This window comes from Ursus americanus, chromosome 12 (assembly GCF_024610735.1).
Source record: "Ursus americanus isolate L20-20 chromosome 12, mUrsAme1.1.p, whole genome shotgun sequence".
NCBI classification, from domain to species: Eukaryota; Metazoa; Chordata; class Mammalia; order Carnivora; family Ursidae; genus Ursus; species Ursus americanus.
In genome coordinates this window covers 31,118,563-31,137,698 of record NC_142138.1, presented here as the reverse complement: position 1 = coordinate 31,137,698, position 19,136 = coordinate 31,118,563, and the positions used below count along the sequence as shown (strand labels likewise).

General features: G+C 35.6%; 1 protein-coding gene and 1 pseudogene across 3 annotated transcripts in view; one reads left to right on the top strand and one right to left on the bottom strand.

Moving 5' to 3' along the window:
- Nucleotides 1–3,608: 3,608 nt before the first annotated feature.
- On the bottom strand, nucleotides 3,609–3,870 carry LOC123794908 (serine protease inhibitor Kazal-type 2 pseudogene; annotated as a pseudogene).
- Nucleotides 3,871–7,276: 3,406 nt separating this feature from the next.
- PIGK (phosphatidylinositol glycan anchor biosynthesis class K) overlaps nucleotides 7,277–19,136 on the top strand; it is a 110,758-nt gene continuing 98,898 nt past the window's right edge. For all 3 annotated transcript variants that reach the window (XR_015726270.1, XM_087866016.1, XM_045801987.2), the window contains exons 1-3: nucleotides 7,277–7,407; nucleotides 10,734–10,787; nucleotides 14,747–14,838. Coding sequence is in view for 2 of the 3 variants with exons in the window: in XM_087866016.1 (XP_087722142.1) it covers nucleotides 7,315–7,407; nucleotides 10,734–10,787; nucleotides 14,747–14,838 (239 nt within the window). In the remaining variant the exon portion in view is untranslated. The remainder of the gene's footprint in view (nucleotides 7,408–10,733; nucleotides 10,788–14,746; nucleotides 14,839–19,136) is intronic.

The window sequence follows — 19,136 nt, the reverse complement described above, 5'->3', positions numbered from 1 at the left end:
TCCTTCTCAGGTCTCCAGGGGATGACTAGTGTTCACAGTTTAGGTACTGGTAGTAGTCCTCTTGCTGCTGTAACAAATTGCCACAAACTTAATGACTTAAAACAAGCGAATTTACTATCATAAAGTTCTGGAAGTCAGCAGTCCAAAATGGGTTGGTGGAGCTGTTTCTTTGGGAGGTGCTAGAGGAGACTCCATTTCCTTGCCTTTTCCAGTTCCTAGAAGCTACTCACATCCTTGGCTGGTGGCTCTTCATCAGTCTGACTCCTGCTTCCATCACCACATCTTTTCTTCCCTGACACTCTTGTCCTCCTTTTATAAGTACCTCTGTGTTTTCATTGGTTCCACCCAGAAAATTCAATATAATCTCCTTCACTCAAGAACTTAATCACATTTGCAAAGTTCCTTTTGTCCTGTTAGGTAACATATTCACAGGTTCTAAAGATTAAGACATGGACATCTTTGGGGAACCATTATTCTGTCCTATGAAAGTAACTTTCTGTAAACACACAACTCCTTCCCTCCCCTCCACACTACTCCTATGTCTTCCTAAGAGAGGCCTTCGAGGATGTCCCACACTTTATTAAACGGAGTATAATTAAAATATTTATTAAATCTTCCTGGGACTTTGGAGAATTTCACATGATGCTTATTGAATAAAAGCAAAATGCAATTGAAAAAAAAATCAATTGAACCAAAACAATTGCTCTTATAGGAAATTTTCAGCTCATGGAGAGTTGAACTCTATCAATTAGCTTTGTACGAACAGAACCAGTGGCTTCTTGATTGACAAGAGATGATTACACTACTGATGCGATATCAAGTTTTACATCACTAAAGCATTCAACATGATTTTCTGTCCAGGTCATTATGGCATTTTAATGACAACACAGTATTTCCAAAAATGAGACTTCGAAGGGCAATTGCTCTACCCTTACATTGAAGCAATGTTATTATGAGTTAGTTCTGAAGCTAATGAGAAGGTCATGAGATGGAAATTGATTACAGCAGGACAACAAACTATTATTAAAAGGCTCACTAGAAGGAGGGACGGAAAGTATTTGAAGCCAAACTGAAATGGAATTGAAGGTGGTCCAATATCAAAATTAGTACTAGGAAATGATACAAATACACTGGAAAGAAAGCCCTTTTCCTTTATTTTAACTGATTTTTTTATTTGTATTTTATTAAATATCTTATTTCCATTTTGAATTTTATCTTGCCCAAAGAAACATTTTGGGTGTTAGATATGAAATGTTGTATACATCAGATCCTTGTGGTGCTGATTGTTGTAGCAGACAGTTTTGCCTGAAGCAATTAAACTATATGTAGTAAAAACCACAGTGTACAATCTCTCTGCCTGACCATGTTCTTTTTTTTTTTTTTTCATGGCAGAGCCAGGTTTGGGACCCAGCTCTTTTTTTTTTTTTAAAGATTTTATTTATTAATTTGACAGAGAGAGACAGCCAGCGAGAGAGGGAACACAAGCAGGGGGAGTGGGAGAGGAAGAAGCAGGCTCATAGCAGAGGAGCCTCATGTGGGGCTCAGTCCCAGAGCGCTGGGATCACGCCCTCAGCCAAAGGCAGACACTTAATGACTGAGCCACCCAGGTGCCCCTGCCTGACCATGTTCTGATCCTGATTAAATGTATTCTTTCCACCTATTTTATTCTGTAACAACATTTATTTAGTAACCACAAAAGTATTGATAATAAGTTTATGCAATTTGTCTTCCAAATTGTTTTGCGTAAATATTTATTTATTTATTTATTTATTTATTTATTTATTTATTTATTTATTTTTAAAGATTTTATTTATTTATTCGACAGAGAGAGACAGCCAGCAAGAGAGGGAACACAAGCAGGGGGAGTGGGAGAGGAAGAAGCAGGCTCATAGCAGAAGAGCCTGATGTGGGACTCGATCCCGGAACGCCGGGATCACGCCCTGAGCCGAAGGCAGACGCTTAACTGCTGTGCCACCCAGGCGCCCCTGTTTTGCGTAAATATTTAAACCAGACCTTATTTGTCTAGGAATCCTAAACCTGGTTGACTTCCTGTGATCCTTATGTTAAAAAAAAAAAACAAAAAACAAAAAACCAGGCACTACAAAACATTTGTTTGTACAAGTTGGATATTCAAAAGTCATTTTCAAAATTGTCCTCTCTCTTGCTTTCCAAATATAATCCATCATCATGTTCTGTTGGTTGTGATCTTAAAATTCTAATTGAATTTCCCTCATCTCCGTTTCCATCATCTCCACACTTACCATGCTGGTCCAAGCTACCATTGCCTGCACTATAGCCATGGCCTCCCAGATGCTCTGCCTGCAGCCATTCTCATTGAAGCCAGCATGATTTTTGCCTTTCTGAGGCTTTCCTTGACCTGACCCCCAAGGCTTTGAAGGGATGTGACACCTGCTTAGCAATGCACTTTCATCTTGCAGCACTCTCTCTTTCGTTCTTTGAACTGCATGCATAAGGTCATTCAAAAATTCCTCTACTAATCCAAGCTTCCTTCTTCCATTGGTTCTTTGTAAGAGCTGGTTCCCGTCTTGAAAGCTCTTCTCTTCATCTTTGCCTCATTAACTCATTCATTTCAGCTCAGTCCATTTCTTCAGGGAAGCCTACGCTGGTTTTTCTTACAAGGCTGGGTTCCCTACTAGGAATTCTTTTGTTAGACTTTTACATTTGTTTAAGTGCTTCTACTGTTAATATTTGTCTCCCCTAGACTGTAAGCTCCAATGAAGGCAGCAAACTGCTCAGTTTTTGATCTCTCTCCTATTGCCTGTGACTAGCACAGTGCCTGGTACGTAACTGGTGCTTAATAAACATTCACTCAGCGAGTGAATAACACAATGGTGTTCTTGGTGCAGACAGGAGGAGAGAGAAAAAGGTAACAAAAAAGAAGAACCGGTAGGGGTATAGGTAATAAAAGAGAGCAAGAATAAACACTGATCTAACACTAGAGTCAACAGAATAAACCTGAGTTATCACTTGATTGAAGAACAATAGTAACAGCGTGGATAGACTCTGGTGAACTCCCTGTGAGGGTCATGCATAAAAACTTTTATTAGTGATGTCATGGATGTGCGTGATTTTGATCTGATAATCAAATGCTTGTTTTCTCTGTTAGTTGCTAAGTCAGTTATTCACTAAACGAGTAATTGAATTGAATTCTAGTCTAAATGCAGACTCTGGTTAATTCTTTTTTTTTTAATTGAGATATAATTGACATAAAATTGTTACAGTTTTAGGTGTATAGTTTTTTCCTTGTGATGAAAACTTTTAAGATCTACTCTCTTAGCAACTTTAAAATATACAATACAGTATTGTGTGTGTTTTTTTTTTAATACAATGCTGATTTTATTCCAGCTAAATAAAACAAGTTACCTGGGCAATAAGGTTCACTCAAGGGGCAAAAGCCAAGAAACAAGGATTTTTCGTGTTTTTTTTAATTATCAGTCACTGCACATTGCTCTCTTCCACACTTCCTCTCAGAAAATGTGGGCTAAAAAATCCTGTGCAAACATAGGAAAGAGAAAAAGGGACAATGGAATTCCTCTAGTATACTGTTGAAGGTGGTTTCTCTAATTTCTCTTCTATAAACTGCTCCATCAATATGGTCCACTCTGAATTATTTTAATATCATAACCATCTCCCCCGATTTTCATGCACAGAATACACCTGTTGGAATAAGTGGATATGTAGCTTCCCCACACAGAGCTAAAGTTTTTAGGGCATCTGGTAATTTATCCTGATCGCAGTTTGGTGTTCTGTATTCCGAAGGCTGGCCAAACTCAAGAGTTCAGAATCCAAAGAGGCTGCCAAGTCCCTGTCCAGGAGCAAGAGCACCAAACCTAGCTCCAAGAGGGCCATACTCTCTCTCTGGCCGGCCACCAGTTCTCTGTTTTTTCCAGTGCCAGAGGGACACGCAGTGTGCTTCAAGGTCGGGCAAGTGACAGGCTGGGGTGGGGGTGGGGATCAGTATTATTAACTAGAGTTACCATTCTAAGCATCACATTCCCAGGCTCTACTTATCTTATAAAGTAAGTGGAAGTTTATACTTTTTGATTGCCTTTGCTCCTTTTTCCCACCCCTACCCCCTGCCTCTGGCGACCACCAGTCTGTTCTCTGTATCCATGGTCAGCAATTCTAACCAAATTTTAAACAATGCTATTTCATATATTAACAGATAAAAAAATTATTTCCCGTGTTGAGTGGTGTTTAAAACTGCCCGTGTGTCCTACATTTGGGTATGAAGCTGGCTCTCTTCCATACTTGAAAATCAGTGGTTTGGGGCGCCTGGGTGGCACAGCGGTTAAGCGTCTGCCTTCGGCTCAGGGCGTGATCCCGGCGATCTGGGATCGAGCCCCACATCAGGCTCTTCCGCTATGAGCCTGCTTCTTCCTCTCCCACTCCCCCTGCTTGTGTTCCCTCTCTCGCTGGTTGTCTCTATCTCTGTCGAATAAATAAATAAAATCTTTAAAAAAAAAAAAAAAAGAAAATCAGTGGTTCAATGAAAATACAAAAAGAAATAGAAATCTATTTCTTTAAAATGACGAGTATTTATTCTAATCTCAGAGGTAATGATAGACTTAATGGAAAAATGTTAAAACCATCCCTCTTAAAACAAAAATGAAACAAGAAACTCTTGCTATCAGCATTATTAGTTAGTATTCAGTGATAATATAAGCTGTGAAAAAGAAATAGAAGAAATAATATTGGAAAGGAAGAGACAAAAAGGTAATTTGAGGATAACATTATTAAAAAACTAGAAAAGCCATAACAATTTGTCAAACAAAAGTTTTAAGTAATTTTCATTATTAATATAGTCAAATAGTTCTTAATAAAATAACGGAAGAGTACTTGGACAGAAAATATGATCTGCCTATCAGCAATAACTGACCAGAATATATAGTATTATAGATATTACTTATTTCCTATATATATATTTCTTATACAATGAAAAAGAAATCCATTAAGAATAATAACAAATGTTAACAATACCAAAAAAACCCCAACCAATGTTAACAATGCTTAGGAAGTAGCTTAATTTAGATATCTCTGGCTTAAAGCTCTACTGAGAAATTAAAAAAAGGAACCACAAATGAGAGAGTTACATATTCCAGGATGAAGGACTAAATATGATAAAGATGTCAGCTTTTCTCAAATTTATTAATAGATTTTGTATAATCCCATTAAAAATCCAAATAGTATTATTTTCTTATAACTTGGAAAAATTATTATAAAATTCATTTGGAAAATTACCTGGCAGAATCACAAAAATCAAAGAATTTTTGTGAAAAATTAAGTATACTTAAATGGTTAGCCCTAATGGCCAAATATTAAAACATATTAAAAGCAACAGTCACTAAAATAACATGGTACTGGCCCCAAAATAGACATATATTTTAACTGAAGAGAGCAGAAAGTTCAGAAATACTTTATTTCTGGTAAGTGTTTAGTAAGAGAATTATGAGTCAATGGGTAAGGTGAGCATTATGTAGAAAATCCTGTTGGATAAAAGAATACCAATTTTGATAAAAGTAGTAGATTGTTACAGCAATGGCTCCCTAGAATCATGTCTCCATTTCTATACCCTTGTTTCTCTAGCTATGGACACATACAAAGTTTTGGGTGGTTTGTTATGCAGCAATAGATAACTCACATAACATCTCATTGCATATACCAAAATATATTCTAGATAATTGAATAAATATAAAATCAAAAGAAAATAAAACTTGATCTGAGACCGAAATGAACTTGTGATATTTCAGGTGTAAGACACTCTGGTAGTGTGCTTTCTTGGCTTTACAAGGGAAAACCTGAAATTTGACTACCTAACATTAAATACGTCACGAAATACAATAGCGAAAGAAACAAAATGTAAAGAGAGACAAGAGACTGGGAAAAGCAATAGCATAAAATATGGCAAGGCTTAATGTCACTTCTTCATAAAGGTATTCAAATTCATATGTATAACAAGCTATGAACAGAATATTTACATCAGAGTACATAAGATAGTTTATAAACACAAGGAAAGACATTAGAGCTTGATAGCAATCAAGGACCTAGAAGTATACCAACCTTGAGGTAACATTTTGTAGCAAGGAACTGAGAAGGAAAAAATGGTGTAATTTGGTATTAGGTTGTATTTTGATGGCACTGGGAGTATACTTTGGAAAGCAATATTACAAACAGGCACTAACATTTTTGTACCTTTTGACTTAAGATTCCTGTTCTAGGAAATTATCCAAAGAATATAATTCAACAAATGTAAAAGGCCAAATGCACAAAGGTATGCTTTACAATATTATTTTTATGGTAAAACTTGGAAAATTTGTATTCTCCAGTAGCTGGGCAATTACTATATCTGAGGCAACAATAAGGGGTGGAATTGAATTACCATTCAATTTTAAAATTGTGAAGATCACGAAGTAGCATAAACGTGTTTGTCATGCTAGATAAAAATAATTTAAAATTGAATGCATATAATGAAAATAATGGGATGAATACACATGATTTTATCAAATCCTCAGATTCTCTTTGAAGTAAATTTTACCTCCATAATTACAGAAGAAACAAAAATTTAAATAATCTCCATGTTCAAGCTTTTATTTATTTTATTATTATTTTTTAAAGATTGTATTAATTAACTTGACAGAGAGAAACAACCAGCGAGAGAGGGAAACAAGCAGGGGGAGTGGGAGAGGGAGAAGCAGGCTCATAGCGGAGGAGCCTGATGTGGGGCTGGATCCAAGAACGCAGGGATCACGCCCTGAACCGAAGGCAGAAGCTTAACGACTGCGCCACCCAAACGCCCCTCAAGCTTTTAATAATCGACCCCAAGCCTGTTAATTGCAGCATCCACCCATTTTTCCATTTAATCCAATTAATCTTTTTGTTCCTAAAGGCTTGCTCTTCCCACTACATCTCGCTTCACAGCTTCTTATATTCAAAGAATTGACAGCGCTGTGCAAAATAGGAAATAGCTTCTGAAAGTTTATGGGACCACAGGTTTTTCTCCCTCACCTTTCAAACAACTTTTTAAACGTTATATCTATTTTACAATACAAAAACTGAAAATGCAGTTAAAGATAAAGGATCAAAGTCTTCCATCTATCCCGCCCCAGCCACCCGGGAAACTTGAACTCTGTGCAAGTGCTGGTTACCAAAGGCGGGCGAAGGGCCGGCGCCAAGGAGGTGGGGCGGGCGTCGCAAAAAAAAAAAAAAAAAAAAAAAGTCACGCCAAACCCCGCCGCGCTGCTTTACGGCACTCGCTCCGCCCCCTCCAGGTGCGGGAAGCTGAAGCCGGGAAACATGGTGACCGCCTTCTCTCTCAGCAAGGGTTTGACTACCCTGTCAGGGTTATTGCTTTTGTCCTTCGGCAGTTTGGCCGCTAGTCAGATCGAGGTAGGAGTCAGACCCTCCGAGCAACAGGGCCTTGGGAGGACAGCTCTGTCGTGGCTGTGAGCGCACCAGCAGATATCCGCTTCACAGCAGCCGAGGGGACCATCAGCTTCTTAGTAGGCTGATGGGCTGTGTGTGTGTGGGGAGGGTGTCACAGGGGATGGGATAGGACAGTGTCGATCTGTTTCGCCCTTTTAAAACGACGAATTTAAAGAATCAAATTTCAGGAGACGGGGGAGGACCTGATCCATTGCTTGGACGAGTGTGCAATTCCTGGCAGTTGAAATGTGAGCACAGGAGGGAAGCACCTTCTTTCCTATTACTGAACTACACTGCTCCCCTTTGATAGGAGTCAGATGGGTACGGTGTTTTATTTTTGGCTCACAGGGCATTCTGGCCCTTTATAAAGCTTTCACTCTATCCAGTACTCCGACAGTACTTCAGGCCGGTTCTACAGTCTAGATCTGTTTTCAGGCCTGCATATCCTGTTGGCTAGGGAGCCGGATAGTTAGCTGACATTTGAAAATCTATGTCCAAAGTTGCATCTTCTGCCTAGCCCACCTTCTATGGGATTGCTACTAAGTCAGAAACCTGTTTGTTTGTTTTAATAAACTCTTTTTATCTCACGTGTTGATCATCACTAAATTATATGTTCTGAAGTTTAAAAATTACTTTCACCTTTCCAGTTCCATTGGCTTAACGTGGGCCTTGATCATTTCATACCTATACTATTGCAAGAACTATCTTGTTTCCTCCAAGCTTCCAAAGTTCCTCGCTTAGATGCTAGATTAGCCTTCATAAAAGGCAAACCCAGTCAGGTTATTCTTCTGATTTAATCCTTTTATTATTTTCCCATTGCATACAGAGGAAAGTCTAAACCTCATAATGTGGTCTCTGCCCACTTTTTGATCTTTTTATTGGAGTCCATTCTTTCTACCACCTAAGTACCTTGAGCTTAGACCAATGAGTTCTAAACATACCCTCCATTTAGAAAAGATATGGTGCATTCACCCTCTATCTGTATCCATGAATTACTGCTAATTTATATAGTCAATATTTGTAAGGTATTTTTTTATATATATAATACAAATAGAAACAGAAGTTCTGCTATTTTCCTCCTTTATATTTGTGGATTATCTTGTATACTTCATTTTGGATACCATTATATTTTTTTGTAGTTATGTTGTTGCTGTGCTTTTTCACAACCATGTTTTTTTTAATACCTTTTGGTTCTTCTGTTTTTTTACTAAGATGCAGTAAAAGCATAACCTCTTTATCCCTTGCCTTTGCTTATACTGTTGTAATTTGTATACTTAGCTAGTATAGTACTCATCTGTTATAATCCACATATGCTTTGTAGTATCTATTATTCCTTCATCTTTCACTTAAGAGTATAATAGCTCCCTAACTGGTCTGCCTCAAGTCTTTCTTCCTTCCAGTCTGTTTTCCAAGCTGCAGCCAGAGTGACTTTTAAAAATGTAAATCCGATCATCTCACCCATAGACACCTTAATGTTCCCTTAAGGTTAAAGAACAGAATCTTCATTATGACCCATGAACAAGGCCCTTCTCTTTCTGTGACTTCTAGTGCTAATCTTTTAGTTTCTCAAAGCCTTTAAGAAGGCTTTCCTTTCTGCCATTAGGGCGGATGTTATTTCTGTCTGGAATTATCTTCCCTATTCTCTTCATCTTTTGAATCCTAAGCTAAATGTCACTTCTCTAGGGAAAACTTTGCTGATGCCTTCCCACTTCCCACCGTCAGAATCAGGTCAGGTCAGGTCTATTTGGGAGGCTATTGTACTCTTTAATGATACTGTGTGTCTTATCTCTATAGAATTTATAGTTTGCCCTCATCTGCTTAATGTGTGTATCAAATTGAATAGTATCCTCTTTGGAGGCTAGTACTATGAATATTTTTGCCCATCATTGTATTCTGAGCACACAGGACAGTGGCTGGCACACGGCACCCCAATGAATGTGATGAATGAATGAATGTTACATTGCAGTGTAACATATTTGCATGCTTCTTTATTGAACTCTGGGGTTCTTGAGAGAAAGCAGCATGCTTTTTAGTGATTTTTGTACCACTGTACATTACATGTAACTCACACATAATAGGTGCTCCATTCATTATATGTAGAATGAATTACTTTGCAGCGCCTGTATTGTCTAAACAATCACAGAAGAGTTTTGCCATATCAAATTTTTCACTAAAGTCTTAATGATGTAAGAATTTTCAGCTAGAAGGGACATTGAGATTATTGAGTCAGATCTTACTTTCTACGTTAGGAAAGTCAAGTCTAAAGAGATAAGTGACTTATCCCAGTCTCACAGCCATGTGTGGGGTAGGATTTGGGCTAAAGCCCAAATCTTCAAAATTTTAAACTAATGCTTTATCCACTATAGCACATTGTTTTCTTTTGCATCTGGGCAGCTGTTGAGAAACGTTAAAAAATACATATATATGTGTATATGATAAAGAGATTTGAGGGAATTTTTAATTTTATTCTCCCTGAAATTTTCTTGCCAGCTGAAAATTAAAACAGCTAACATTTGTTATACAATTACTATGTTCCAGTCACCATTCCTATCTTCTGTGTGTCAGGTAATAATACTATTTTATAGATGGGGAAATGGAGGCACAGAGAAGCTTTCCTAAGCTTTTACAGCTAGTAAATAATAGGGCCCAGATTTGAATCCAGACAGTACTACTCTTCTGATAATTAATACTGTTTGGTAGCAGATCTGGGGTCATTAAGGTTTATATTCACTGTAATTTTAATATATAATAAATATCATGTTCATTAGGTATCTGGAGGTTTGGATGTTGAGGTTTTCTAATGTTCCACAATGGCAAATAAAGTTCAGACTTTAACAGATTAGCAAAATGGTACATGGCAGCATGCCAGAGAATGTGCTCTATCAAATATACCGATGTGTTCAAATAAAGTAAATGGAAGCATCTAGCACAGAGTAAGAAGTAGTGAAGGAGACTTCAGTAAGAAGGGTATTAATTGTTATGTGTAGAATCAAGGCATGAAAATAAGTCGTTCACAATTTGAAGACTGAATGGAAAACTAGAAGCATATGAGGAAGAGCTGGTTGTGTTTGAGATAAAATGTTTAAAAACAAGCAGCACCTCCCAGACCCCCCCCCCAACAAAAAATAAAACTTCTGCCCTTTATAAGGTCAAATACTAGAACCTTTATAAATTTGCATAATGATAACTTACTATCATAATAAAGACTCCATGAATCTTAACTGTTCTTTATCAGTCTTTATTCTCAGAAATGTGGCTTTTCTAATGTTTTGAAATTACTTGACTTGTAGGATCAAGCAGAACAGTTCTTTAGGAGTGGCCATACAAACAACTGGGCTGTTTTGGTAAGTATGTTCTATAAAGGTATATGTTGCTGTTCACATTAGATATGTGTCTGAGAAATTTTGTGTGAATCAAATTTTTAAAAAATTATTTTCTCATATAACAAATTCCTTACTTTGATTTGGCTATATTTTAAATTGACCTTATATCAACTAATATTCTAGGCCTTCATTATATTGTCAAGTGGTGATGTGTAAATGAATATAAGAATATATTTGGGATACTGTTGCTAAAAGAAATATGTACAATTATTTTAATGATGGAAACTAGTAATTGTATTTCTTATCTGTAATACTAGTGTGTAAATATTCTCTATTTAGGCTATTTAAAAAAATTTTTTTTTTCTGCCCACAAAAATAAATGATCATCATAGAAAATTCAAATTATACCGAAAAGTTTAGGAGGGGACAGATTAATTTTATGTTAGGTGACTCTCACCTCAATTTAAAAAAGAAGACTGAGAAAATATCTTCAAGTTCCACACATGCCAGAATTAACATTTTGATTCTTCTGGCCTTCTTTCCCTTCACATATAAGCATAAAGATAATAATTTTATGTAACTGGGGTCATCTTATACCTATTATTTTGCAATCCCATAGCGATATATCTTGGAGATCTTCCCCTGTCAATATGGAGATCCAGTCTCATTTCCAAATGCTGTATTATTTTGTATTTTATGAATGTACCATAATCCCTAGTTCATGGGCATATAGATTCTAAATTTTTTATTTTAAATAAGGCTATGTTGGAGAGCCTTATACATACACCTTTGTGAACTTGACTGATTTTGTCTTTAGGATAAATTCCTAAGCCATAGGCTGGGAAGTTATGGAGCATAATTGCTCTCCAGAATGCTATACCTCTTTTTTTCTAATTCCAAGACAACTGTGTATTATTAACTTTTGCCATTTCTTTTTGACTGCTGGGTAACAAATTAAATTTTGTTTTAATTTGAATTGTTTTGATTGTTAGTAAGGTTTGCTTATTGGCCTGTTTTTTTCTCTTGCCTTTTTTTTCCTTGATGTAAAATATCATCTTAATTTATCTGAATTTATAAATTTGTATTTTTAATTTCCCTAATAGAATACACATCATCAATTTTGTCTTTTCTGCGCTTGGAAAGTATTTGGATAATAGTTTTGGTGCTGGGGATTTATTTAATGACATTTACATGATTAGAAGATATAATAAATTTGACTTAATGAAAAAATTGTAGAAAAGAGTTGACTAGAAGAAAGAATGAGGAAATAAGGAGGCAGGAAAGGAAATGATTTTTGTAAAAAAGGAAGGGGGTCATTTTATTGTTCTTCAATTAAGAACACCTATTTGCTGCCCCTCAAAAGAGATTTTATGAAGGAATCGAACAAAAGCTCTTAAGATAGGGAGACAGGTTTTCCGTGACCACTTAAAAGAGAGGGAAACTTATCAGGAGGCAGGCCACGATCCACCAATTCCAGAGGATAACTTGCTCTTCAGGACACCAAGGGCTCTTCAATGACTAGTCTCTCTATAGGAATTCTTAAAAGAGGGAGTAAGTGCCTATATTCAGACAACTAATTGCCAAAGGACTCATCCTTTAGAGTAAGAGCCTATTAGCTTACACTGCACACTTCACTAAAGCTTTCCTTGTCTGGGAAACTTCTAACTGAGGCCCTCTTCAATCTCAGTAACTTGGGTCTCAGATGAGAAATGAAATGAGGATGAAAAATAATTATTACTGAGCATTTCACAACAATTGCAATTTCGTATTGTGTGCAATATTTTACACATTAACTCAGACTTAGTAAAGTGAGACTTCAGTGAATTATGCTTTCTTAAATGGAAAATCGTGAAATTTGACCAGGGCCAAGTTGAAAGTATTAAACATGCATTTTTTTCAGTGTTATGTGCTTCAGATTTAAAAAAATGTATGTTTTTCTTTACCAGTTTGAATTACTTTGTTTTTAGTCTTGACTAAATGATTAGAGGTAAATGGAATGCCCCTTTGCCATTGTACTGTGACTGAGAAACTTTGGCCACCAGAGGGAGATAGAAGGAAAACTGGATTCCATTTTAGTTTCAAGATCTGCTTCGAGTGAATCATTTTTGCACCTGTTTAATAAAAAAAAAGTTATAATGATAATCCTTACTCATGATTAAAAAAAAAGTACAGTGAGGAATGGTATAAACTGAAAAATCATTGTACCCTTCTTTGACTCCCATTTTTATTCTCTATGATCACGATTACTATTTTCTCGTGTATCCTTTCAGAGATTCGCAATGCATACAATTACATTTGTGTCTACCCCTCCTTCCTTTAAAAAGGACTAATGGATCATATCACATGCTGTTGTAACAACTGGTCTTTTTTTTTTGTATTTCATTTTGAGAATATGAATAATTTATATTAAGTTGATATTTCTTGGTCCCTTCTCTTTTGCCACCTTCATTTCATGTCTAGTAAATTGGTGGTGAAAATGAAAGCAGTTTCTTTGGTTTATGCTTAAATACTGTAAGAGCTGAGAAAAGCTTTTTGGTTATGGTAAAATGCACTGAATATTCTGGTTTTTATTATGACTAATTCAGATACAAATTAAACTGTTTCTGCTCAAGTTATGGAATCTGTAGATTTCTAGCTTTTTTATTTCCATTTTTGCTAGTACAGGCAATGTTATGATGAAAATTCTTGATTACATATTTTTGTGTACTTATGTAAGCTAAATCGAAAGATAAATATATATTCAAACTTGATATATGTTGCAAATTACCCTCTTAGAAGGTTTATATTAGTTTACATTCCCAACAGTAGGATATGAGTTACTCATTTCCTCACACGATTGCCAATACTGTGAATTGTCATGGACTTTTGAATATTTATCAATTTGATTTGTATTTTTTAAATTATGATAAAAGTTGAGCATCTTTAAGAGTTTCTTGTCCATTTTGAAAACCTTTTTTTATGAAATGGTTGGTCTCATCCTTTTCCCATTTTTGAAAATTGTTCATTTTTTTCATATTGAGTTATAATTATTTCAAGTTTTTTATTTCATTTAGGACTTTATGGTATTTTTGACACTTGGAATTTTACATTTTAATGCAGTCAAAAATTATAGTCTTTTCCTTTTTTGATTCCGGGTTAAAAATTCATTTCAATAAAAAATCTTGTAGTTCCTTTCTATTTGCAGGGACGGGACCATTTATGTGGTTCTCAAAGCTGTCATTATACCTACAACCAACAAAGGCATGTGGTAGGAGATAGGGAGGGTGCTCCGGGGGTAGGTATACTTCCTTTGGAATGGATTTTCCAGAGGGCTGATTTTTTTGAGGCATGGCGTTAGATTTGCCTAGTACCTTTGGTATCATTTTTAGGAATCAGTTTGTTCTTTTTTTTTTTTTTTAAATGTAAAACTTATTTGGGTTGTTTCTAGTTTTTTATTCGGTTCATCAGCTTCTTTATAATGTATTCTCTTATTGCATGTAGAAGTGTGTTGTATGTTATCTATCTATCTATCTATCTATCTATCTATCTATCTATCTAACATTTTTCAAAACTAGAATTAGGAAGCAATCCAGAGTAAAAGGAACATTATATAACCCAAGATAGTTAATTTTCTGTTCTGTGAGGAGATTATGGGCATTGCCTTTGATTCTAAAGAATTTAATCTTTTAGACATAGGAACATTATAGAATCACATATATCGAGAGTAAGTTGGTTCAGTATTTGATTAAATTCCCTAAAGATTAGGTTTCTCTTAAGCTGAATGGTCTTTCTATTTAATAGCAGTTATGAAAGACCTCTTTCTAGAGAGATTGGTTTTATTGACAGTTTTTTATATGCTTTCCTGTTTGTAAGCCTAAATTATGATATACTCTTTTTTTTAGGCATCTCTGAATCCTACTTAAAGAGAAATAATGCTGTAACTTATTTTGCTGTGGCTTATTTTGATTCATAACAATAATATATTTGTTTTAACACTTTAGGTATGTACATCCCGGTTCTGGTTTAATTATCGACATGTTGCAAATACTCTCTCTGTTTACAGAAGTGTCAAGAGGCTAGGTATTCCTGACAGGTAAGAATTCTTCATGAAGCTTAACTCTGAACTTCAGTGAAAATTACCCTTAGACAATTGTAATTATTTTTGCATTTTTGTGTTGCTTTGGAAGAAATAAAGAAACCTGATTTGAAGGTTTTTTTTTTTTTATTGTTGTTAGAGCATCCCATCATGTATAAAGTAGCTGTTACTTAAGAACATAATGGCAAATTATATAACAACAATCAATACCTTATCAGGTGAAAAGATTTGATAAAATATAATTATTTAGTGTCATTTATTTAATTATTAAACGCTTCAGTCTGGGTTTTTAACTGTAGACAACAGAAGACAATTTTGACTGATTTAAGTGTAAAAGTGATTTATTGAAAGTGTATTGATTAGCTCACCAAATTGCTGGGAAGGCTGTATATAGTCTTAAGTCAGGAACATGTTAGACTAGGTAGCAAGAAAGACACCTAAAATCATAGCATAAAACCATCTAGTGGCAATAATGCTGCCACAAATTGCTGGCTAGGCTCTGCTACTGCATAGCTGCTACCATTACCTTGGGAAACTTAATGTTGCTGCTGCTGCCTGCTGCCAAAATCCAGCCTTTGCTGTCCCAGCTTCTCACTGTCTCTAGCTCTTAATTTAGAGTCCTTGGTGGGAAAGTCATATTGGCAGAGCACAGATGAAAGTGCCTATGTTCATGCTGAAGGGGTGACAGGAAGAATGACTGTATGGCATTTTTAGCTTCTATAAATGGAGGTGGGCTCTGCCTTCTACGAAGACTCATAAAGTGGGATATTTCCTAATTACACGAGGGAGTTCAAGTACAGGCAAAACCCCTATGCATCCACCCGGATACATGTTCTCTACATTTGGTTTGTCAGATATGATAGATCTGTTTTTGCTACTACCAACGTAATTATAGAAGAAACTGCATTCAATTCAGTTATTTAGGTTTGATTTATTTAGTCCTATGTTCCTCTCTTCATTTGAGGCAGAATGGAAAGAGCTTTGCAACCAGATAGATCTGAGTTTGAAATCTGGGTTAGTGGTGATTTTCATGAAGTCACTTCATCGTGCTAAGCCCGTTCCCTTGTCTTACTTTACTCGGACCTGAAATTAAGTATAAAGATATCTCTAACTATATTCTTAGGAAGTAACAAAATATTACAAAATAACAGTTTGGAAACTTCAAATCATTAAGAACAGGTTTTAGTTTTAACGCTTGAATTTCAAAATACAGTTTGAATTTATTTTTATACATATGGAACATTTTTAAGTTAAAAAGTATTATAACTTTTGTTCATATTCTGGGTACGTATGCTGAGAAAGATGTTTGTTACATTTAATAAAAATTATGAGTAGAGCTCTGTTTTGTTTTTGTTTTTTAATTTGTTTGTTTTTCAAGGGAGCATTTTACCTTTGTCTTGAGATGCAAGGATTTGCGTTTAATTTTCCCATACACTTCAGTAAGAAATTAGTCCATGTCACAAATCATTTGTTGAAATACATGACATGAGTGATTGCCTTTTATTTTGGAAGGTCACATCAATTCCATGGGTCCTCTTTGAAATATCACATTAGTCATGTCACTACTCTTGTTCTGATTTCTCTCTGATCTTCTGACGTATTTCACATGTTGCCACCATACTGAGCCATTCGCTGAGCCTGGAACAGTTGTCTGTACTTCTGGCTCACTTCTACCAAAACCTGGCTGTGATTCCAAATCCCTTGTGGTTAAAAATATAGATTTCTTGGCTTCGCCTCTGGTAATTCTAATTCACTAACTCTTAAGCGATGCGTAGACATCAGCTCTAGATGTGGTTCTGATGCACAAGCAAGTTTAGGAAGCACAGCCTTAATTTATACCTGATCTTCCAAATTTACTTTACTCTAGTACTTCTTCAAAAAGCCTTTCCTGACCCCTTTCTTTGGTTCTGTGGTATCGTGTGTATACTTTGATTATAACATGATTATATTAATTATAGTATGTCTCCCTCATTAGATTATAAACTCTTTGAAAGGAATACGGATTATATTTTATTTCATTTTTACTTCTAGCATCTAGCACAGTGCCTGACATATAGTAGGTTCTCAATAGGTATTGGATAAATAAACAAGTGACTTGGAAATACTTTGTCAGGTAGGCAAAGCAAACACAAGTCTGTACTTTAAAAATAAAAACACTTCTCTTTCCTAAATTGTGTTAGTTTAGTTTTTAGCAAATGTTAATATGATATAAAAGACATTTTAGTAAATAGTTTGTCTGAAATTTATAGTAGTATTTCAAAAAGTTGACTCAGGGGAGGGGATTTTAATGGTTATATGGGAAAATAAAGAGACATACTATTATTTGTATACCTAAGTTCCATGGAGGACAGGTGTTTTGTACTTTGTGTCCATGCTTTCTGTAGCCCTACCTACCCTCAGATACTTTTTTTTATCTGTCTGGTTTTAATTCTTTAAAAATTTCACTTTTTCAGGAAGTTTTCTGCCCTCAAATAATTGTTTTGTACTAAATCCCTGTTTTGCTACCTCCAGTATGCTTAAGATGCTTAAGATGAGAGAAAAAAAAAGGCATTAAGCAGAGGTTAGACCCTAAAATTGGTATGTGAAACAAAAATTGAGCCAAAATTATTCTTGAAAGTTTCTTAAATAGCGCATAAAGTACAATATAGTATTGTCTTTCATCAAGTCTGACACAGCCAGTTTTTCTTCTAGTGCTAGAACAGATTACTGTTTTCTTTTCCTCTGGTGGAACACTTGACGAAGTGGTTTATTTAGGACTGGGGGATATGTTATCTGGAAGTGTATCTCCTTAAGAGTAGAATTATGATGCTCATGCTATAAGAGTCATACAGTCGATTGAGACTGATGGAGAGGCTGTAGAATCATAGCTCCCATCTCTTGTTTACTTTGGAGAATAAATGCATTGCATATTAGGGTGGGGGAGATTTAACCCCCTACTTTTTTTTGGCTGAGTGCATAAGATTAACTTCATGGAGTTAAATATGTACATAATTTTTCTTAAAATATGATTTAGCTCTACTACAAGTTTGGTGGATGTGAATTTTTTTAATGATCCCTGTCTGATAAGCTATTTCTATAGTTAAATCCAGCAGCTTTTCTGACTCCTTTTTTCCTCTTTACTCTATATTTTAATCATTATGTAAGATTAATATTCCTAATTTAAACCTTTTTCTTCATCTCTCCTAATTCATACTTTCAGTTTATACAAAATAAAGCTCAAGTCCCCTATGCTAGTACTCAAGGGTTTGCAGTCTGGTTCCAAATCTGACATTCTGATAATTTAATTTCAATCCCTATGCTCTAGCCACTTCCTTCTTATAAGTTCCTGTATTGGCCTTACACTGGTCATTCCACCTATAGTTCTTTTCTTCCTCTCTCTTTCTAGTTTTCCTATGCCCAGATTCAATTTATATGCCCCCTAGAGCTTTCTAGGTCCTTCTTGCATAAATATTTTATTTATACTTTTGTCATGGGACTTTTTTTGTATGTACTGATTTTAATTCTTTAGTCCTGGTTCTCATGGGATGTTTGTAATCCTCACAGTACTTTAATATATTGTACAGAATATATTGTACAGAACTGAATGAATAAATGAATAGTATGCTAAAAAACTAGCCAAGTGGAACCTGGTTGGTCTAGGCTAGAAAGGAAATATTTATGAATAGTGTTTATTTATATCCCTTTATTTATTTTTATTTTTTTAAAAGATTTTTTTAAAAGTAATCTCTCTTCAGAGGGGAGGGGGGTGGGGAAATGGGATAGACCGGTGATGGGTAGTAAAGAGGGCACGTATTGCATGGTGCACTGGGTGTTATACAGAACTAATGAATCATTGAGCCTTACATTGGAAACCGGGGATGTACTGTATGGTGACTAACATAATATAATAAAAATCATTAAAAAGAAAAAAAAAATAAAAGTAATCTCTATACCCAATGTATGTATATACCCAATGTGAGACTTGAGCTCACAACTCCAAGATCAAGTGTCACATGCTCTACTGACTGAACCAGTCAGGTACTCCTTTTATCTCCTTTAAATCTTGTTTTGCAAACTTCATTGAGCTAGAAATGCTCCGTAGTCAATTTTATAAACTATTCCCTAACTCCTACTTTAGGGATCCATTGGTGGGGTGATCTCACCAGGGAACTTCAAATTCATTTCTTTCTATCAGATAGAGGTCTATTAAAGTCTTGCTTAAGATAAATTAACTTCAACTTTACTTATTCCCTACCTTTCCACTATTTAAGTTCCCTTGGCATGTGCTTTTTTTGGGAGGGGGTCCCTTGTCCCTT